This window comes from Nothoprocta perdicaria, unplaced genomic scaffold (genome assembly GCF_003342845.1).
Source record: "Nothoprocta perdicaria isolate Ctin4 unplaced genomic scaffold, notPer1 scaffold_227, whole genome shotgun sequence".
In the NCBI taxonomy this organism is placed as follows: domain Eukaryota; kingdom Metazoa; phylum Chordata; class Aves; order Tinamiformes; family Tinamidae; genus Nothoprocta; species Nothoprocta perdicaria.
The window spans coordinates 466,694-489,369 of NW_020455449.1; the positions used below are offsets into that span (position 1 = coordinate 466,694).

Sequence of the window (22,676 nt, forward strand, 5' to 3'; positions counted from 1 at the left end):
TTCTGTATATGAAACAATTAGATGTTGTGATAACTTGCACCAGCTTTTTTTTTTTTTCTAGTCTAGTGAAGTCTAGAATAGCCTTGAAAGCTATTCTAGATTTTTATCTTCCTTTTTCATTCCTTTTTGCAATTATTGATAATGTAGATAATGTAAACTTATGTGAAAGTTGGCGCTTTGAAAACAAAAGATGTTCTCTAGCTTCGGGAATGTGTGTTTTAATAGCTGAGTTTTATATTAAGGTGCAGGAATAAGTTCCTTAAGTCATAGCAGAGTTGTAGTTTTCTTCATGTTCAGAGCTGACAAGATTTATGGTACAATCATTGAACAATGAGACGTTTTTTCTTGCTGCTGTAGTTGAAGATTCCCTCTGAAGACAGYACACCATAGCAACTGGGTCCAGTCAAGCTTAAAAGCAGAAATCAGAGTATGTTAACAGTTTTGACCTAGTTGTACTAAGAAAATACAGAATGTAAGAAAATATAAACTTGTGAATGTYAATGCCAAATTCAAAGAATCTTATGTATATAATGCAGAATGAAATTTAATATTGAAAATTCACACCTTGATTCTAAAATCAGCACACAAGTGCTGAAATATATATTCTTTTCTCTCCCTTTATTCCTTTYAGTTTTTCTTCTGGAAAAGCTCCCAGGAACTAAGTTCAGCACATTCCTGGCTGGGTTGGATTCCCWCAGAATGCAGTGTTGGCCACTGCTCATCTTTGAGGAGACAGGCTAATGGATGAAATTCCTTTCACACTTTATATAATATCCTGGTGGTGATTGCTCGAGTAATAAGAGGCAGCCCGTCCTCCATGGGAGGTGGGAAATGTGGGTTTGAATATTTGAAGGCAGAGCAGGAAACTGAGCATGGGCTTTTCTTTTTCTAGAGAAAGGTCCAAGCAATTAATATAATTCTCTTCACCAGCATATCGCCGTGTTCCTCTTAACACAAACCAACAGACAAAAATCCTCACAAAATGCCCACTGCTCACTCTGCATTTAAACTCAGTATTTGCCCACTAGCACTCTGGCTTTCACTGGTTGTGCTTCATTAGAAAAGAACTGGTCCTGAAGGAGCAAATAGCCTGTCTAGGGGATGGGAGAAGGGCTTCTTTCCACCTCTAGGTTCTAGGTCCGGGGCTCTTTCTGTAGTTGTGAAGGAGATGCCAAGTATAAGAGAAATGCCAGTGCTTGGCATCCTAGACTTAAGGGCTGGGTTTCAGCTTCAGAGACGTTTTCACTTAAGGTCTCTTGGTGAATTATGTGTCTTGGTTCCTGTCATAGCCCATGGAGATCTAGTTATAGTCAGTGAAACCTAGAAAGTGATTCAGCTATGAAATGTGGTGTCTACTTTAGGGCATGTTGAATAGCTCTTTAGAATCCATAGGGTGTATTGACTAAACAGCTGTTCAGCATACCGCATGGTATGTTTGATTCATCCTATTTCTCTTTTGTTTTTTATGTGATAACTTTTGATCTCGTCAAAGTTTGAGATTCAGAGAAGTTGTTGCTGAGAGAAAGAGTTGGTGCTAGATTCATAAATGATATAGATACTTCATAAATGATATAGATACGCAATATTAGACATCTGACTTCTAGCAATTAGGTCCTCAGAGAGGAATCTGTGAGGAGAAGCACCATGAATTTGCTCTTGCAATGTGTGCAAAGAATTTGGTGTACATGAATGAAAAATACCTGATATGTGTGAAAATGGTATGTGCAAACAGAAATGTTTCTATTGATTTCAGTGTGCAATGGATAAATGTTCTTTCTTTGGGGTCACAGCCTTTCTATTAATGGGAATCTTTCCATTTGTTTCAATAGGTTTGGGACTGTACTTTTCTCAAAGTGATTTGTTGGTTGATATTCCTATTAAAAATAAGTATTTCTGATTTTGTTACTGTCAACAATAACATCAATTTTGCTATATTAAAGTGGATGTAGTACTAAAATGCAGATCTACTTTAACATTATTATTATCAATAGTAATAATATTACTTTGCAGAGTGTTCATATGCATATAGTTAATGTGTATCTTCAGACTTCACATGCCTCCGTTTTCTTGGACACRAGCACTTCGTGTTACATTTTTGGAAAAGCAAGTATGGAAGTAAGAGAACTATCCTATGTTGTTCTTGGTAGTCAGATGTTTAAATCTGATGACTTATACATTYGACATATCTGACTACAGTTTTAAGTAAGTCATTCATTTTCTACTTAACYGGTACATATTCATTTCATTTTATTGTGTATATACACAGTTTACTAACTTAGCTTACTAACTGCTCAGAGAAATACTCGTTATCACTTGAATCACCAATGAACAGTTCAAGCTACCCCTTGATGCTTCCTATGTGGTTTTCCTTGGTGGTTTCTTATCCTGTAGTTCCACCTGCCTTCAGCTGCCCGTGCCTGCTGAATTCGGAGTTCTTGAAGATGCAGATCTGCATCGTGCTGTTAGTCAGTGCAGAAGTCTGGGGTGTAATTAGCTCTTTGAGGTTCAGGAAATCTTTGAGATTATCCCTTCCAAAGAAAGTAYTGGCAGATTCTGTGCAGAAGAGCCACAGCATGGATATGCACAGCTTCCCTGCATTTAGAGAGCAAGGAGTGTGGTGATGTTTCAGTTTGTTTTAGGGATATTTTCCAGTAACAGCACAAAAATAACCTAAAACCGAACTAAGCGAAACTCTTCTCCTGCAGTATTTTAGCAGATGGCACAATTAGCACATCGTAGTTTCACATGTATTCAGAGAAATAAAAGAAGTCATATGCTAGTACAYACTTTTGACCCACACGTCCTCATGTCCCTTACCAAGTGCAGCAGCCATGACCTTAGTKTAGCTAGAGGGCCCATTTACATCAGAGTGCTCAAGAGCTCCAATCTTTTAATCAAAAATTCATTGATTTTTTTTTTCTTCATGAGATCCTGGAAAGATCCAGCTTATCAGCTTTTATTAGAGTTGGTTTAACAAGTAGCAGGGAGCAACGTGACAAATTAGCTCCTCTCCAGAGAATGAATGTTATTGACAGAGACTCAGTTAACTTTATTTCTAGACAGTAGACTATTCTGTTGCTGAAAAACAAACAAACAAAAAGCCCCCCCCCCCCAAATCCTCACCACCAGCAAAAACATCCCCTATATTTGTGTAGGTCACTGTATACACTCTTCATTAAGAAAATAGGGCAAGAGCAGAAGAAACATGTGGGGTTTATCCTTGAAAAGATAAGCCACAGCCTYGTCAGATACCTCTAAGGCTCTTCTCTGTGACTCAGTTTTTGTAAGTGTAATGTTGTCTTCAAACTGTGTAATTGACAAGTATTAATTACCTGGCTTTAAATGCTTATGTTTAAGAGATTGTTCAAGAGAACCCCGTGTGTATGTCTGTGTGTATATACCCATATATATAAAATATACATGCACACACACACACACACATACACACACACACACACATATATATATACATTTTAATGACGTATTTTTTTTTCTTTTAGATATTAATGCTTTTGTCTTATTTTCCAGCTAACAGTTTGGTATGCAAACGTAGGAGGCGTTATTAGCAGATGCTGTTAATTTGGTGTGCACAGGGTGGCTGTGATGGTGCTAGGTAGGCCCTTCCAAAACACTGCTCMGATGTTAGGTGTGCAAAACCAAATGCTGAGCATTGTGGGAATTGTGTGCCTGTTTCGATGGGGAAAACTGTGTTGCCAGCTCCTGAACTGTAGATCAGAGGAGCTTAAATGCTTTAGGTAAGTGGTATAGAGAGCCTGAATATAAATGCTAAGGTAACGTGCAAGTTGCTTTTGCTTTGCTGACCTTTGCCTCCTTGTGCTTGTGCCCCTGTGCTGTGCCCATGTATTGCTAAACCACACAGAAATGCAGTGTCCTACATCTGCAGATGTGACATACAGTCTCATGGAGCAGCCTCTTCTAAACCATTTTCTTAATGTTATGGGTTTTTTTTTTTTTTTTGCAAATAGCAGTGCTATTAATAAGGCAATTCTAAGGCAACGCTTCAGAAGGATGGACTGCGGTGAGATTTTGTTTGTTGATGAACGTAGTGTGTCTGTGTCAATATGATATGAATATCTTATCACTAATGATCGATGCCTCTGGCCCCCTCTGTGTGAGGAGCAGAGATAAGTTGGCATGTTAATCCTCCTCTTCCCATCACCTTGAACAACCTTCTTGGGAGTGACTGTGCCCTCAAATGAACACAGGTTCTTAAGCTGCACCAACAGGAATAGACTGCTTACTGCAGACCAACAAAGCAGCCTGTATCAGACTTTCTGTTTTGTGAGCTTTTGCTTACATACTTAAAACCTGTGTCTTCTTTGGACTATGGTCAAGGTGTAAGCAGTTCCCCTTCCTTTGTACTGTCAGCTTCAGCCTTTAGCAGCATTCATATGCCTAAGTAATTTTTTACACCTTTTTAACCATTTTGTGATTCTGCTATTCTTATTGCGGTTCCACTATTGCCCTCAAACTATTTATTATTTAAAACAAATCTATTTATATGAATATTTGCTGAAATCTGGAATCTGCATTTTATTTATCAAAATACTTATTTCTTTGCATTATGTATTTATTCTTTTTTCCAGGACAGAGGATTTTTTTTCCATCCCATTCCTTATTCTGTGCAAATCTCAAAGGTTTAAGGGATAGGAAAATGCTTGGAAGTCATATTTTTCACAATTTCCTTCAGCATTCTCAAACCTGAGATTGCTCTGTCCTGTCTAAGAACACGAACTGACGGAATTTGTCTCTTGGTGTTTTGGGGAGCAGTTTTTTAGGCAGAATTCTTGGCACTTTTAAGGCAGATAAGAAGAGAGAGGTTGTTGCATGGCAGTTACAGGACCTAGTGGAGATGGAAGGTGGAGGAGAAGGACCTTCCGTGAGGATCCAGGTGACAGAGCCATCTCTGTGCAGCTTTTATGCAGTTATTTCAGTGTAGCACCAGCAGTTAGTTAATTTGAGCTCCTTTCTGCTTCTTTATAGCTTGATCATCGAGGCAATTGTGCTGTGTTAGAAATGGTGTTTAGGACTGTTGTTGCATACCACGAGTGCCTCTTCCACACACACCATTCCTTCATTTTATCTCACTTAATTACAGCTAAAAGAGCAAATCAGTATTGGGGAATGGTGGGGAGAGCAGTTTAAAACAGGCAGCTTGAATGGTGCAATATTTGAAATAAAAAGGTGAGAGGGAACTGCTTTTGGAGGACTTCTTTTGGAGTCCTCCATTCAAGTTTAGTYGCTTACTGGCCTGTCTTGTCCCTCCTCAGAAGCAATCCGGAGGAGACGACAGCCTGGTTTTATTTACTTGCTCTTCATTCAGGAGATGGTTCCTGACCTTCGCGGGGAGATGYTTTGACAGCAGCTGAAAGGTCACCCTGGCACCAGAGGGGCAGTGCTCTTTTTAACAATCTTTACTCATTTGGGAGAGAAATTTCTTGTTAGAGGAGTTGCTTGGTGTGTACACTTCTGAATGTAGTTACTTGAGAAAAATAGAAGTTTATTATACTTAAGTAGACTTAAGTACTTCATTTTTTACTCTCTTTAAGACAAAACACGTAGTACCTTTGTGGGCAAGAATGTATTTGGTGTGAGTGAGATTGGAGGAGGGCTTATAAATAGCTTAACAGGGAAGGCAGGGTTTTCAGTGGCTTCAGACAAGTGTTTGGATATRTGCCCTTTGGAATATGTGCCTCAGTATTTCCAGTTATTCTTTGAGAGCAGGAAGATTCCTGCATGCAGGAATGTGTTCAGTCCCTCGTGCCATTCCCCGTTCTCTTGGCAGCAGTGGTGTGAAGCAGGAGGAGGAGTCCTAGAGCTTCTCCTCTGCTGCCATCCTAGGGCTGGGAGAGGTGCTGGAGCGGGAGGAGGTGATGGAGATCAGGGAGATCAGGGAGAAGTGTGGCTGCTTCGTGCCGGGCAGCTCAATTGCTCCAGGCTGGAAATGCAGAGGATCCCCAAGTGAATGATGCTGTTTTGCTTGAGATTACGGAGTTACACTTTCTGCTGTGGGATTCTCCACACCAGAGGTGAGAACAGTAAGTGCTGGCTTCATTGGTCAGTGTACCCTATTAGCCACACTTCCATTTGGTTTTTACAAAGCAACAGAGCTCCAAAAGCAAAGTAAGAGACCCACTCACCCTAGCAATAGGAGCTTGACTCTTAATACTCATCAGATGGATCGCAAGGGGCTCAAGTTTCAGTTTTCATTTAGGTAAATTATTTATGAATGTTTCCTCACGTAGGACAGTTGCTCTCAGGAACGCCCCTACTCAGTGTGGGGGCAAAAGAAGAATCTATCTGCCTTTTAAAGACGCTTCCACAAATATTTCCTGCTTGTTGGAGAAAGGAAGCTAGTCTGTATAGATCTTGGCTCTTGTGATCTTGTGTACCTGCACACTTGTTGAAAGCCGATAAGCCAACCCAACCAAGCTAGACGTATGGGCTGGATTAGGTTTCTCATGACCATTAACAAGTTTTCCTCTTAATGTTTGTGTCATAAAAACTGAAAACTAACAGGAAATACCTTCAGAAATTGAGTAATTGCCATGAGGTGCACCTGCCTTGTGGCAGATGTTTTACTAGTTGCAGCCTAAAAGCTTAGGTGCAGGCAGGCCACGGCACGGTGTCAGCACAGGGCATGTGCTCCAGCCTGGCACCTTGGTGGCAGCCTCAGGTGAGGCTGAAATGCACCCAGCACAGGGGTACTCGGGTGGGCTTAGAGATCATCCTCATGAGGACACACTGTGGCTGAGGGGGGCTGACAGAAGGCACAAAACGACACAGTGGGCCTCTCATAAAGCCCCAGGTCGTGAGGAATCCACAGGATTCAAGGGGCTCAAAAAGGGGAATATTCTTAAATCTTACTGTTTCTAGGCACCTCTCCCGGTTTGCTCTGCTCTCTTCAAGTTTTATTTGCATCCTYGGGGTAAGACACAGCAAATGTGCTTCTATCCGTGCTGTTATCTCCGTCAGTCACTGGGATAATAATCAAGGCTGTAATTCAGCTTAAAGGATCTGGAGGTCTCTGTGCTGATAATACGACGCTGCAAACCCCTTATCTGTGGTGGCAGGCTGAGCTCCCCGTTAGCGAGCGCTCCAGCCGCTCGTGCGTGGTGCTTCTCTAGCTGTGAACACCTGACAGTAGCTTCGGGGGTGCTCTTTTGTCTTGTAAACCAGTGTTTCTTTCCTCTGGCTCATTAAAAATAGATCCTAAGTAATTTATTGCTCCTCCCAAGCAATGTATAATGCCGCCTTTCAGTTAAAATACAGCTGCAAGTATCTAAGAGACTGTAGACAGCATTTGCAAAACCTAATTTCCTAATGCTGCCTTCAGTTAATAAAGAGATGGGAGAAAATGAGATCTCAACTTAGATGCACACACAACTATTTTTCTTGCCCTTCCCTTCCACCTTCCCCTCCCTTTTCTTCCCCTTTCCCTTGGTTCCTCMGGAACAGTGCAGATAACCCATGTTGTCAGCTTGGGAGGAGACAAGAAGATAAGCTTCGTACAGCATCATAATGGTTTTTTTTTCTTTGTTTGTGTAATTTAGTTAGTGTCAATGACTTGATTGTCACTTGCAATCACGTAATCTTATTTTAGGATACTTGTTCTTCCCTGTCTCTGTCTCGTCAGGGGTTATTGTGCAGTGGGAAATACCAGGCGTGGGTTTTGCAAGGGCACAGCAGAGTTAAGAGCCCGGCACTGCCGGGCGGAGCAGCTCCTGCCGCTGCATGGTGCCCACTCGCTTGCGCAGGGAGCCTTTGAGGAACCCGCTCCTCAGGCTGCATCTCTTTACTGCAGCTCCTTGGCGTGCCACGTACGGGGCTTTTTGTCGTGACATCCAAGGGAAACGGTCTCCATCTGACGGGGATTTTGGGCAGCTGGTTCAGCTGTAGCCGCTGCTGCGGTGGGCTCGGACCAAACGTCCTTGACTGGAGCCGCTGAGTTGTGCCATGATATTCCCTTGCTGTTGCTTGTGATGTGCTTTGGAAATCAGTCTAACCTATGTTTTAGTAGAAAAAATAARGATAATAAATAATAATAAAGAAAATGGAAGCCTTGCTGAGAAATACGACGATCTGCTGACAGCTTTACCGCAGGAGTGTGCCATGTGGTGCAAATCTGGSTGTATTTTTTTTTCTTTTGATACTGTGCTAATAAATCATAGAACAAACACTCTGTCTAGACTGGTAAGGCTTTCCTGCCGTTTGTGAAAATACAGCAGTTTGTGGTTGTGTTCCTTTTAAAAGCAGTTGTTAAGCCTGCCGATTTGGAACACATTGTTACTGCAGTAATACACGGGAAGTTACAGTACAAAAATCCCTTGTTGACCTGCTTAAATTAATCTCTCCAGCATTAGTTATTTCCTTATTTTCAGTCTGAAAATAGCAGAGTTAAAATGTATACGGCATATTTAAGTGGCAAGGTTGGTGCTCATAAAAATTCCGTGCAGATTGAGCTAAAATGAAATGGTTTTAACACAAAGGGAAGGTATTTCTGTTTTGGGATGCTGCTGTGCATATTTGCTGTATATATGTATGTGTCACTGACTGCTGAGAAAACTGCTGTGAAATAAGATCCTAGCCTTAGATTTAACACTGGGGAGTATTTGCTGATGTTTGAAGCTGGGCTTTTGTATCTTCAGCATCCTAAACCTTTATTCTGTTTTAGGAAGACTGTTGACTTTCCTCAACYGTTTTCTAACCTGCTTTTCTTTGCAGAAATGCTTTGAAATGGTTTATAAACACATGTGCTGAATGTCATTTTTCTTTCTCAGGTAACCTTATGAATCTAACTAACTGCTCTGAACTCTAATAGTTTCAATCTCAGTTGTAACTGATGCTGTATTTTTCTTTGAAACATCAAAATACAGAACAAGGAGACAAGGATTAAGACTTCTCTTAAATTGTTGTCCTAGGAGCTCTGCTTCAGTCAGACAAAAATGTCAGGTTGAAATGAGGAATCTAGATCTGCATTCCCATTACATGTCCGTTCCAATGAGTGCACTCCTGTGTGGCACAACAAAACTCCTCGGCTTTAATTGAATCACAATCTTATGGTCTGTGAGTATAAGCAGAGCTTGCAATTTTCTTATCCTAGTGGATAATGAGGAGGAAGCTTTCAAAGGATGTGCCTTTGATTCCTGCAGAATGTAAGCCTCAATAAACATATAACACACTCCCAGTTCAGAGGTTAACTATGAGCACAGCTTATCAACAGCAAGATAAAGAGAAGTATCATTTACCAAGAAACCATGAAATCAACATTTCTAGTGGTTGCTGTGAGCACCAATTATGCACTGAAGTGTCCTGTGGTGGAGATACATGCATTGCTTGTGAAACAGTTCTACAGACTGACGGTAGGGTCAAATTCAGCACTGCTGTGGATGGGCCAAGTACATACTGGCACGTATGAATGTGGGGCTGGTTTCAGATCACCAAAGCTGTATTAATACTGCTGGCTGGAATAGAGTCTGTCTTTGTATTTGTGTGTTGCATGGTACTTAGCAATGTAAGGTCTTGAAAACTTAGCTATTCTGCATTGCTGCTTGCTGCTTGATCAGTAATTTTGTGATGGATCTGAACACAAAGGTCTTGAATTTTTAGTGTATTTTTATTTCTTACAAAATAGCTAAATTAAATTAAGTGGCAGATTTGTTTCAAAAACATTTGAAAAGAAAAAAAGTAGTGTTTTGCTGCCGATTTAAAGGATGTTTATGTGAATATGTTTTTTAAAGCTCAGTTTTGAAGTTTCCATGGAGACCTAAGCCACAGAAGATAGCTGTATCCTAAAACACGAGTGTTTCTGAGAAAATTACATTTTCATGCACTTGGAGRTATTGAAGACTCTAATTATACTCTTCTTAGTTGCTGCCCTTCCTGCCATCCGATGCGAGCGTTCCCTAGCTGAAGAGGACACAAGCATTTCTGCAAGGAGGCCAGCAGAGCCCTGGGCTCCTGSCTCGGCGCTGGCTGGCGGGCAGCAGCAGCAGCTCCGGCTGCCTGGGCCAGGAGCCGCCGGGGCGCTCCGCAGGCTGCGGCCGGAGACCCGCCCGGCTCCCCCGGGACACAAATCACAAAAACGGGGACCCGAAGGGGCCTCGGGAGCCAGAGGGGCCTGGGGAGCTGCAGCGAGGGCTGCCCTGGCGGCTGCTGCACCCGCCCTGGGGCCGCTCCGGCTCCCGCTGCCGGCGGGAGGGCTCCACMGGCCTCCCCGCTCCTGCCGAGATCAGCAGGATCTGCGAGGAGCCAGGCGCTCGCTTGGATACAAGGTAGAACGCAGGGATGATCAGGAGCTGCAACAGACAGCCTGGGAGCCTCTGGCACTGGAGGTTTTCAAGACCCAACCGGATGAAGGCTGGAGCCAACGTGGTCTGACCTTGCAGCTGACTCTGCCTGGAGCAGGAGGTTGCACCAGAGCCCCCCTGAGATGCCTCTTTACCTGGATCGTTCTGTGAACGATTGATCCAGATTTTGTGCAAGATGAATGCTGGTGCAATAAAAATTTAATTCATCTCTGTTGAATTGGATCTCGTCCAGCTGCATTCCTAGTGATTTTCCAGCTGCATTTTTAAAGCTGTGGATGGCACAGAAGAGTAGTAAACCACGTTTAGCCTCAGGGATAAGCAGAAGAGATGGGGAGAAAAAGAATAAAATCTAGTTGCAATAAAGGTTTTTTTTCCCTGTTTTGAGTATCATAGGGCATGCAGAGTCACCTGTGGGGTTAGTTGGGACTCAGGATGAGGGGATGAAGAGTAACAGYGATTCTACTTATCTTGTTATTACTTCTTCATTGCTTCATCTTCCACACTTCTTTCACTGCAGAAATAAGATTATTTCCTGTGAGGTGTATCTTGAACAAAATTATTCAAAACTTGGAAAATTTGTTTTCTCACAAACTTAATGTGGGTCATGTGCCAAGTTGACTTAGAAATTGTCCATGTTAGACCTACAGTCAACTCTGAATGCTTCATGAAGTAATTTAGTTTCAAAAAGGTCTTGTGCCCTCTTCTACTCTAAGATAAGAATTCCCTGCCTCTCTCTACTATCAGGTTCACTATTTGTATTGGTTGTAGCATYATAACAGCCTACAGTAGATTGCATAAGAGAATGCTGGAAATGCTTACTCTGCTGGAAGTTACAGGGCTTTCATAAGACTGGTAAAACCTGTGTCATCTTGAGATATATTTTGATAGGGTTGTATAGGAAAAAATGTTTCCTAGGATAATTTTTTCCTATCTCTGAAAAAGAATATTGGTTGACTATTGAGAGTGGTAGTCCTGATATTTGTTTATCAAGAATCAATAGCAACATGCCACACACTGTATTTCGATTTTAGGCAAATAGATTTCATTGTATACAACTATGTATGTAATAGGAATAAAATATAGTTCTTCCGAATTATGATCAATTTTTTATTTTGTATCGTGTTTGTAGTGATTTTGTCAGATCATACATAAACAAGTCTCCTTTCTTGAACTATTCTTCCTCATTGCATTGGTAATGGTAAAACCTTTAAAAAGAAAAATTATTTCATTCTTCTACATCTTGAGGACAAACACATCTGGCAATAAGATCAAATGTGATCTAATTTGCTGCAGTGTTGTTCAACATCTGTCATATTGTTTTTCTTACAGTGAAAGGTTTTTTCTAAGGCTGAACAGGAATGGTTTGCCAAAATGTCCCGAAAAGCCTGAAAGACACTGTTCCCTCTTCGTGGTGAGTTCTTGCCATTCTCTGCTTTCTTTGTGCTGGGTAGATTAAGTTATTTTATTACTTGATTCAGTGCTGTTCTGAGCCCTGAAATTGCTATGAATATGAAGTGTAAAGGTTGACTGAGGTGTGTTATTTAAATATAAATTGGATTTTTCTTTCTTTCTGCCAATGTWTGGACCTCATTTCCAAAATTCCAGGTGCACAAGTGTAGCAGGCTTTGCTTTTCCCCTGAGGGCAAGGTCTAGCCTTTTTCCTTCTTGTGCATTTTTTACACCCAGAAGATTATTTCTCCTGCACTTTGCCTGCTAGGATTTGCACAAGTGCATCGTTGTTGTTCAAGGCACACAGCAAGTCTTTTGTATCCCTCTACTGCCCAGTTGTGCTCATTATAGTATAGTCTAGCCTAGCCCATATTTTAGAACATTAATTTTGAGTATTTTTGCATGACCTCCATTTTAAAATGTTACAGGGATAACTTTTTAATGCTGTGTAAATGAGCAGTGAAGTCATTTATCACTTGCACTAGCAGGAAAGCAATGTGGAAATATCTTTTGAAATGCCACATTTTAATGAGAGGTCAGAACTAACGGAGTTCTGATTTTGTGCAGGATTTGGGCAGCAGTGAACTCCGGAAGGACATCTACATCACCGTGCACATTATCCGAATAGGTGGGTATTACAGACTCGAACAGAAGTCTTACATTGGGTAGGTGTAAGGCAGTAAACAACAACAGCAAGGAGCCCTGCTTGAGTTCAGTTTGGGGTTCTGTTAAATCAGCTAGACTGCTGAGTAAATTTGGAAACAAAAACACTTCTATCCCGAAGTCAAAATTCCCTGGAATTTCTCAGTGTTGTTTTGGCTTCCTTTAAAATCAGTATATAATGTCTGGTGGAGGATATTTAAGTGTGAAATTGTTCAGGTGAATTTTGTCTTCTGCCTGACCCTTCTGAGAAGGAGAGTTAAGGAGATCTCACAAGAATTTTAACCCATGATGATGCAAATAATTACAATGTTCTCCAAAATGTGAATGCTGAAAAGATTGAAAGAGTGTGTTTGGTGTTAGGTATTTATTGCAAGAAGTGGTCTGGGTTGTCTGACCTGAAACAATTTTTAAGTGTGAACTCCTAGATATATTCAGTTTTCTCTGTAAAGCAGCTCTGCAGTTGTAACAGTGCAGTACTGAGTATATCTTCTTTCCTCTTTTTGAAAAATATATTGAAGTACAGTAGCTCTAATATATGCAGACTTCCGAAACAACTTGCTACAAAATAAGCAATGTTGTAAAGCTTTAAATATTTTTACTTGCATTTTATGCTGTTTTAGAGCTTCAGCAGAATACCGGCTACTATGCTTTGTTTTTATTAGTCAGGATGGAGAAATAATTTGGTAGCCTCTAATACAATGCAAGTAAATTTGGAGAGAAAAAATGCTTCAAGGAAGAATAGAAGGTTCACYTTTTTTGTACTGAATCCTTTTCAAGTATATTCTCAGTCAAGATAAGCGAATCATTGAAATATTAACAAGTTACATTGAGGTTTCTGTGCTGTGCAGCGAGTGCACTGGGAGCTGCTGTGGGGCCGGGGAGTCCTGGGGGGAGGCCTGTGTCCCGCAGCAGCCGCGGCCCGAGGGTTTTCTGGTCAGGAAGGAGGAGTTTGTGGGAAAGATGCATTGCTGCCACTACCCAACTGGATGAAACGGTTGGAAAGGGGGCTGTTTCATATGCCAGAATTGCAGAGAGAAGATTGAGCAATTGTATTTAAATCAAATAGAAAAGGCTAAGAAAAATATTTTGTTTCCAACTCTSTTTTCCTTGGCTGCCTTTTCTCTCTCTTCGTCATAACTTATTTTTCTGCCTTTTGTCATCATTTCTYCCCATCCTTCATCTCTACTTGTGATCCCTGCAGCTCCTCAATAGCCCCTGGTTAGCCAGTTGCCCATTTGGAGGTACCACTTGATTGCTAAACTGTAAGGGCTCGATCCTAACACCTCTCACAGAGCTCACAGGGAGGAGGATCAAATGCTGGGTGATGTGTCATGTCAGAACTCTGACTTGTATTTGGTGGTGCCGTGAAGAGAGGATGCAGAATCACTGGGTTTYAGAAGGAATTGCTTATTGAGGAGGCTAACGAAAGATGAGGGGTTTCTTTGGCCCCAGACCTTGCAAGGTCAGCACATGTCCAGTGGCCTCTCTTTATCTTTTGTTGCTGTAGCTGCATGTGAGGGCGAGGGAGGCTCTCCTGGCCCTGGCTGCTCACACCGGCCTCAGCAGGACTGGCGCTGCCCCCTCCCTGCCTCCCCTCTGTGGTCCCACAGGGAAGCGGTTCCGTGACCGAGCCGTATCAAATGGATGTTGTGTCTGGCAGGTCGGATGGGGGCTGGAGAAAAGAAGAACGCCTGCAACGTCCAGTACAGGCGGCCCTTCGGCTGCGCCGTGCTCAGCATCGCGGACCTGCTGGCAGGAGATTCAAAGGACGACCTCGTCTTGAAAGTGTACATGTAAGCAAGGGTTTCCTCTTCGTTTTTACAAGATCTCTGAGTCAGTTTACCTCAGCAGCAGTGGTTGTAGCTGCAGGGTGAAAAAATAGTTGTAGCACTTTATGCTGAAAGAAGTGTGATAGAGGGTTTTTTTTGTCACAGTTTTCTTTTTTGTCACAGTTTAGAAATTTCAACTATTTCTGCAGTTTTTTTATAAGGTAGGCTAATATTGAAAAAGAGAAGATTGCATTCTTTTAGATCTCCTTGTGCGTTTCAGCATTTATCACATACTTGGGGGAGCTTCTGGAGTTCTCTTTTTATGGCAACATGAAGTGCTTTTAAGACTGCTTTGAATGCCTTGTACTGCCTAAGCAGCTACTGGAGATACATGATGACTCCAGAAGAAAACAGGCTTATAACTTTTATGAAATAAAATGCTTATATGACTGGCATAGCAGAAGTGTAAAAGGCAGCACAGGAGAACGAAGAAATCAAAAATAGGTTTTTAAATGAATGGTTGATTAGATAGTAAATGTTTGCTACAACTAGGCTGGAATAAAGCTCAATTTGTTGTAAAGCTCAACAGCCATAGCAACACAGAGTGTATTAACTTCCTGCTGGTCTTGGACACACTGTAGTAAGGAATGTTTTGTGGAGTGGGCCATTTGAAATGCCTAAACAAGGGACCCCGTTTGGAAGCTGTGCCCCACTCAAGGCTTAGCATTCAAATCTCGAGAGCACGGGGGCCGCTCAGGCTGCCTCCCTCCTCTCCTCTCTTCCCCTGTGTGCTGAATTAGAGCTGCTGGAATCAATGCTAGTGAAAAGCAGTTTAGTGTGAGAGTGGCCATGTGGGCTGACTTGTATTTAGACTCCCAGGATGTKCAAGTCAAATAAGTCAAATATCTCTGTCTGTTTTTAGAGCAACAAAAGATCTGGAAGGGGAAACATGGATCAAAGACAAATTGATGCTAAGACTAGCTCCAGTCTAAGTCACAAAAAGTGTTCATTAGAATGTGATCAAGTAGCAACACTTTTCCATGAGGAAAAGCAGACATTTATTAAATGGACAGAGATGTAATTTGCTCTCTATTCAGTACCTTCTGAAGAACACGTTTGATTTTAAATACCTGCAAAGTGTGGAGTGCAGGGTTTTTCTTCTGCCTGTTAAGACCAGCTCTGTCAGGGTCCCGTGTTTCTTCTTCAGTGTCACAAGGCAGATTTCTGTACATTTTAGAGCCAAAGGAGAGATCTGTACATACAGTGAATTGGTCACAGCCGAGTTGCTGAGCAAAACTCCTCATATCCTTCTCCTGCTCTTTCCATACAGAGCAGGTCTTTCCATCACGCACTTCTTACCTGGCAAGAGCACTCTCATTCATAGGCCTTTCTGTCAAGACAGGCAGTTCGAGGGCACTTTATTAGCTCCTATAGAGTTATTAGTTGGTACAGAAGAGGATTTATGTAGAGATGTGGTAAAGGAGGTCTGAAAACTTGTGTTCATGTTTCAGATTTAAGAATGTTGTTGTCCTTGTAGGTGCAACACAGAGAGTGACTGGTATCAGATCCATGAAAACATCATAAAAAAGCTAAATGCACGTTACAACTTGACAGGCTCTAATGCAGGTGAGTACGTTGCAACAGTTTTATTTAAAATTTTAGGGTTTTTTTTCAGCTTGCAGATGAAATGGCTCTATTTTAGGAGGATTAATATCTATGAAAGCAAGATTTTTTTGTCATGCAAAAAAAGCATATTCTTATTTTAGTTATTGCCTTTCATGTCCCTGAATTCTCTTTAAAACAACAACAACAACAACAACAACAAAAATGTAATTTGAACTTTTCTTTTATGCTGAGCTCAATAAAGCTCAGCTTTTGCTTGGGAGTTCTGCTCACACATAGGGCTGATCAGATTTCCATATGATCATTACTCATTTGCAGTGCTTGATGATTTATACTTCTGCTTTACATTGTCATGAGGAAAATCAAATAAACCACTGAGGATATGTTTTAAACTTCAGAAAAGAATGCACAGGGAACTACCAGTCTGTGGTCTGGGTTCCTGCTGGTCAGCTGAGTGAGGTGCAGAGTTAATGGTTAAGGAGTTTCCAGTAGTCTTCTCTAGTCAGCTGTACATTGTTTTATCTGTCTTCAAAATAAATTTAAATGCAACCTGGATTTTTCGTGCTTTATCTTAGTTCTCTTGGAATAAAAAGAATTTGACGGTAACAAAAAGAAAAGCATAAGTGTTTTAGATTGTAATATTCAAGTGAGTCTACATGCTGCAGTGAATTGGAAATTTGTCAGAGAAATGAGAGATGCCTTCTCTTTTCCTTGCTTAAAATAAAGGAAGGAAATAGCACATACCCTTAATAGCTGACAAATGGCTCCAAAAATGGTCCTTGCGAAGGATTAGTATAGTTCATAGAATCATAGAATCCTTAGGGTTGGGAGGGACCTCTAGAGATCATCTAGTCCAACCCCCTGCACACGCAGGGACACCCAGAGCACGGGGCACAGGGCTGCGTCCAAGTAGGTTTTGAAGATCTCCAGAGAAGGAGACTCCACAACCTCTCTTGTTCAGCTGAGGGCTGCTGCAGCAGAGCCATGGTTGGCCTTTTAGCAGAAACCTTTGAGACTTTCTTTAACTCCAACACAGTACTGGGTTTCGGTGCAAGTTGAGCYGATCTTCTAGATGGGGGCTTCTAGTTCTGGCTGTTTCTGACTTCTGTAGCCCACCACGAAGAGCTTTGAAAGAGCGCTGGTCTTGCATGGATTGTAGCCATGTGGAATGCTTCACAGCCCCTGGGAAACAGCCTAGGTCCCCTTCCAGAAGCATCGGGTACAATTCATACATAATTCCAAGTCCCCCTTAGGAGAAATCTCCCTGGTTCATCAGCAGCCTCTTTCACTTGACTGTCAAATGTCCGCCCCATCCAAGGTGGGTTCTTGGTTGTGTCATCTCCAGTGCCTGCACCCTGATCATTGTGTTGCATTCATGATTTGCATTTGCCTCAGCTGACTGGCAGGTAACTTGAACTTACTGGCAAGGTGCATTCCTTTAAAGTAAATTAAAAATTCAAATACATTTGTTAATGCTAACAGAGGATTTTGTTTATTTTAAATAACAAGTGAGGTCCTTGATTTCAAGTCTCATGCTAATGTCCTCATACAAAGATCCGTATGTTTGAAAGAAATGCCATTTCTGGCTTATCTTTCTAATTCACACCTTATATATTCAGACTTTATAAAGTCTATACGTGACAGAATTCTAGTGGTGTAGATTTGTGAATAATTTCTTCTAAGTTTAGGAGGTGCCAGAACGGAGGCTTCTGTTTGCATGCTGCAGAGGGCTACATACTGCAATAGTCCTGGCTTCTAACAGAGGCTGAAGGTGTCGAACGTGGAACTTCACCTGCGTGTCTCTGAAAATTTTCCACACGTTTTTCAGTTAGCTACATAATCTAATATTGTATGTTTTAAAAATATTTTATTGCACTCAGTATGTGYATTAGGGCAAAGGTTTGTGAGAGGAAGGGGAATGTTTTCTTGTGTTTGTCATTGCGTTGGCGCTCAGGTACGTGCTGCTGGGGTAGGATTATTTTCCTAAGGCATAGATGCATAGTCTTAATTCTGACATTGCCTGGCATTTGAATGCTTGGCATCACTGATTTAATGCAAAAAGTGCAGTTATTTAATCAATATTATTTATATCATGGTATTCATGTTCATCATTGTATACAACATAGTTGTAGATGTTAAAATAGGGTGCAGTTCATACTGGCAGGACCTCTCAGGCTAAGCGAGTTACCCAGAAGATTAATTTGATTCAGTGCTGTTGTCTCAGGGCACTTAAAACTTCAGACTGATTAAGTTACTGAAAATAACTGTATTACATACAGACAGAGTCTGACCTTCACGATAGAAAGCAGAGGTAAGAGCATCTTGCTTTTGAGGAACGAGAATAGGCACATGAGAGCTATCCTCTGGTAGCGCTTTTAATGCTAACATGGACATGTTAATATGCTGCTGCTCTGCTAAACTGTGTGACTGGCCAGCAGGCTCCGCTCACCTTGAGCTGAATGCCAGGGAGCAGCTCCCGTTGTGCTCAGCCCGCTCTTACCTTAGGCCTTTGCTAATGACTGCACTGTTTGGAAAATTAATGTGACACATTTGAGATTCAAAACTTTTATCTTTTTACTGCAAACTGAATATACAGCATATCAAAGGGTCTCATTCTGTGTTTTTTTTCATTTAAGTTGTTCTCTGGCTTCAAATAGAACTCCTTGAATTAAAAAAAAAAGGAGCTGAAGAATCGGGTCTTTGATGTGTATAATGTGTGATTAGTGTAAATGATGATTGTGACTGTCGGGGATCTGGCAGTTTTAGCCAGTGCTGAATGTTAGGATGAAAATCCTTATCCCCTGTATTGCTGAAGGGTGGTTGTTTCTGTTCATGTATCAGCCCTGAGAAGACTCATGTATCTCATTTTATACTGGTAATGTGTCTTGTGGTCCTTTTGCATGGTAAAGGAAAGGTGGAGTTTGCTGTCCTAAAGGCAGACTATGTAATATACTTAGGAGAAAGGGGAGGTTKGAAATGTATTGTGAGGAAGAATTATCTCTTTAAAAGCATTAATGTCCTTTTGCACCGCAGTGTCTGCTTACTCTGTGATATATCCTTTATCCTTTTCCATTCTCATGAGATAGATAAGAGTTCAGTCTTAAATACCCAGCTGTCCTAGGAGACCTCTGATAAATTTGAATACTCTTAATTATGTGAATATTYGACATGAAAGACATGTGGGATGTGAATTATTTTTGCGGATTACAGGGGGCTGGAAGATGAACCTGGCATAACTCAAGCTCAGTTACGTTATGAAAAAGCTGTATCAGGGGAGGGAAGCGATGAGGGAGAGGAGCTCAGAATTCCAGCAGTGCCGGCAACGTTGGAGAGGGGCAGAGGATGCGGCTGCTGATGCCTCTTTAAGGACAGGAGTGAGCAAATTAAAAGATAAAGCTTGAAAGGTTATTTACATCGCACAGGTGAAATGCATTCCTCGGCAGTTGCTTAGCAGCCAGAGAAACACTCGCAAGGCTGGAGCAGTGTGTTCAGATACTTCTGCTGACACCTCATGGAAAATACTGTAGTTACACTAGTTTAGGCGGAGTGTCATCTGTATTTTTCTTCGCTGTCTTTTTCTATACTATAATTGAAYGTCAGGTTCTGAAGCCACATTAGTGTTGTCTGCCATCTCCTAAGTACCCCCCAAAGAGGGGAAAATGCTGCCTTCCAGGAGCCTTTTGTTTCCTTCTCGTGATGAACCATTGTTAATATGGATCAAAAGTAGGAAAACAACTTTACTTTATGTCACATTTCCCTTTTGACATCAGGTTAGAAACAACACTGCGAAATGAATCAACAAACAGTGACAGAAACACCTCCGGCAGGGAACCTGCCCCAGCTCTTCTGGGCCTTTCCACCACCCTCGCGGTTCTGCCCCCTGACGCCTGTAGTTCTTGTCCAGTCTGGAAGGTTCTCTGGAATTTTTGGTTTCCAGGGTTGGGATCTCCCTCCCTCGAGACAAGCTGTTAGCGGATTCATAACGTTGACAAGCAGAGACCTGCCTGAAGGGGCRCCCAGACCGTGGCCCACCGCCCTGCGTGCCAGTCCGGCTGTCACCCTGCTCCTGGGCTCAAACCCGGCGCCCCGGCCGTGCCCACCCCGCTGCGTCCCGCAGCGCTCGGCTCCGCACACGCTTGGACTCTTAGCCTCTGCGTGGGGCCAAGAAGGAGGGTTGAGGAAAGGCTCCCGACAGCCCCCGAACTGAGCCCAGAAAGGGGCCGGGGCTTCRTGCTCCGAATGGGCCTCGGCTCCCTGGCCTTGGCGCAGACAAGCCTTGGCTCCGCTTTGGCGCGGAGGAGCAGAGGGAGCTGCCGCCGGAGCCTGGGCAGCCCCGTCCCGCCCGCCGCTGCCCTTCAGGTGCCTGGCGTCGGTACCAGCCTTGCTGCAGCCCGGGTGCCCAGTGCRGGTGGCCAGGGCATTAACGTGGGGCCCAGATTTTATGGTTTTTGCAGCGTTTAATAGTGTTTTTTATTTGTCACATGGGGCTTGTGTTAGTTGTTAAATAAGTGCTGTTTATAGCAGGGTACTAGAAACAGACCCAGTGTCAGTAATAGTTGGGGTAAGGCTGACTGTAAAAACTACTTTGGCTATAATATTTTTATTTAAAACAGAGGCTAGCTCCTTTGGTTTTAACAAAAAACTAAACATCTGTGGAAAAGCTAATATCCACATAAAGAAATCCCACCTAATTGCATCAGTCTTCCAAGGAAGATAACACGTTTATAACCCGTACATGGAGGAGCACAGGTCCGGGAGCTGCAGGCTGCAGTTGCAGAAAGCAGTTGCAGGCTTCCCTGAAAGGCACCACGTTGTTCTCCTCTCTGCCCTCCCTGCCGGGGGAGGTTGCTTTGGTTTTGTTGCTTTTTTGCTGCTTTGGCAATTCATTGGAGTTGGGGCAGCTCCAGGTTATGCAGCTGCTGCACTGAGGCTGCAGTGGAGATTGCTCCAGAACTTTTGCACATTCTTTGGTTTAAATTTTAATTATCCGAATTTTGAAATGCAAAAGCTGTGGTAAACATTGTAGTTTTAATTCTCATGTACAAATTCGAAACAAAATTGTTTCAGAGAAATAAGATGCCTATTGCCTATTATGGCAAAGTCCTTACCAAAAGTGCATTTCAGATAGTGACGAATTAGCTTGCCAGAGTCCTCGCTTTTGTGTCAAAGCTTGGGTTTCGTCCAGATGTCCACGTTACTTCACAGGGCTGCAACATGGGCCATGCTCAATGATCTTAACTCTTCAAGAATGAATGTGAGATTATGCTGTCTACCTGGGACTTCACTAGGACAGCTTTGCATTGCGTCTGGGCTGCTTTTCTCTCGCCTGTATTAAAGCTGGCACCAATGCCCAACGTGCCTTGTAAGCTCTTATTGATCATGTAATAGCTGCTTCATTTGCCCAGAGAATTACTCTGCTGTCAGTGAACCTGTTGATTTTTAAAATGGTATGAAGTGCRTGCTAGGACAAGGAGCAAACCAACAAAGTCAAATCTGATTCTCGTTAGACAGGGCTTTATTTAAAAATAAGTAAATAAAAATCGGAGAACAGAACCCYGATTTTACATGCTCATACAGGCCCATGGTTATTTTTTTCTGATATTTTTAATAAGAATTGCCACCAGTGCAACTTCAGATTTTTATCTAAAGCACAGCATGGTTTTGTATTTCAATTTTTGAAACTTTAAATACAAGATATTATGGTGGAAAGAATAGTAGTATAATGAGCTTCTGAGAGCTTCTGGGCTGCATAATCCCTCAAGCAAGTTGTGAGCTTTCCCAGTGAGCAAGTTGCACTGTAATGACTCAAAATGCCATCAGCATCTTTTAAACCAGGCACAAGGTCTTCTTGTAAGCACCTGCATCGCAGGCAGCTTTGATTTCTGCCATTGCCTGAAGTTTAGACCCGGGTGCTCAGGGTACTTACACTGTCCCCATCCTCTAGATTTAGTCTAGATTTAGCTGCCCAAACACTAGGCTAGAAGGAATGCTGGAACAGACTGTTGGGGCTTCCCTGATCGTGCTCTGTCTTTGGATAGATAAGCCTGTTCTGCACTTACCATAATAAATACACGTTTCAGTGTTTAAGGTGTGCTTCAAAGACAGTAAGTGTCTTGGTTCAGACTGTTCTGGAAGGGGATTTTCAGCGTGTCCCACATGCCCCAGATGATCATGCTAATGTGTTTCAGCCTTCCCTGCAGCAGCTATTCAGATTTGCACACAATCAGGAAATATTTATACCATGGGGAGAAAGAGGCTCTAATGTCTGCTGAGTAGTGTGTGATTTTTGGTAAGGGTGATCTATATTCATGTCCTCTAGCACTTCCTGTTGCTATTAGGAGGAGAAATAGAGGAGAAAAGTTAAACCTTGGTCTCTAGTGTTATATGTGAATACTCTCCCTACTGGGGTTTTTTTAAAAAAAATAAATAATAATAATTAAAAATGCACTGCAACCTCATTTTTCCCCGCGTCTTTCGAGCAGAAGAGTAGATGGTTTAGTTTTCCTTTAAGGGTGTCTGAAACATTTCTGTTTGTTCCACATCTGTGAATTTTACTAGGTGTGCCTCATGTTGTTCATAATTTGAGTTTTATGAGTTCACAGGGGCACCCAGGTAACTTGGCTTTATTGTATTTCAGTGCCTTTGCTTTCTTTAAGGATTGTAAGGTACTCAGGTGCTGCAGTGGCTGTGGTCATTGAAGTATATTGGAAAAATGAGTAGATCTGACCTTTTCCAATATGTAACCTATTTCATTTCTTGTCAACTTACAATGTTTCAGCAAAATTTGAGGGTTACTGTTGCATCTGTACCTCTATTGTAAACATATCTAATCTGTCACTGT

At 42.1% G+C, this 22,676-nt stretch overlaps 1 protein-coding gene across 1 annotated transcript in view; it reads left to right on the forward strand.

Moving 5' to 3' along the window:
- DOCK4 (dedicator of cytokinesis 4) overlaps positions 1-22,676 on the forward strand; it is a 181,472-nt gene that overhangs the window by 56,037 nt on the left and 102,759 nt on the right. Inside the window, exons 9-12 of the mRNA XM_026039279.1 lie at positions 11,661-11,742; positions 12,348-12,408; positions 14,104-14,236; positions 15,750-15,838. Coding sequence (XP_025895064.1) covers positions 11,661-11,742; positions 12,348-12,408; positions 14,104-14,236; positions 15,750-15,838 — 365 coding nt within the window. The remainder of the gene's footprint in view (positions 1-11,660; positions 11,743-12,347; positions 12,409-14,103; positions 14,237-15,749; positions 15,839-22,676) is intronic.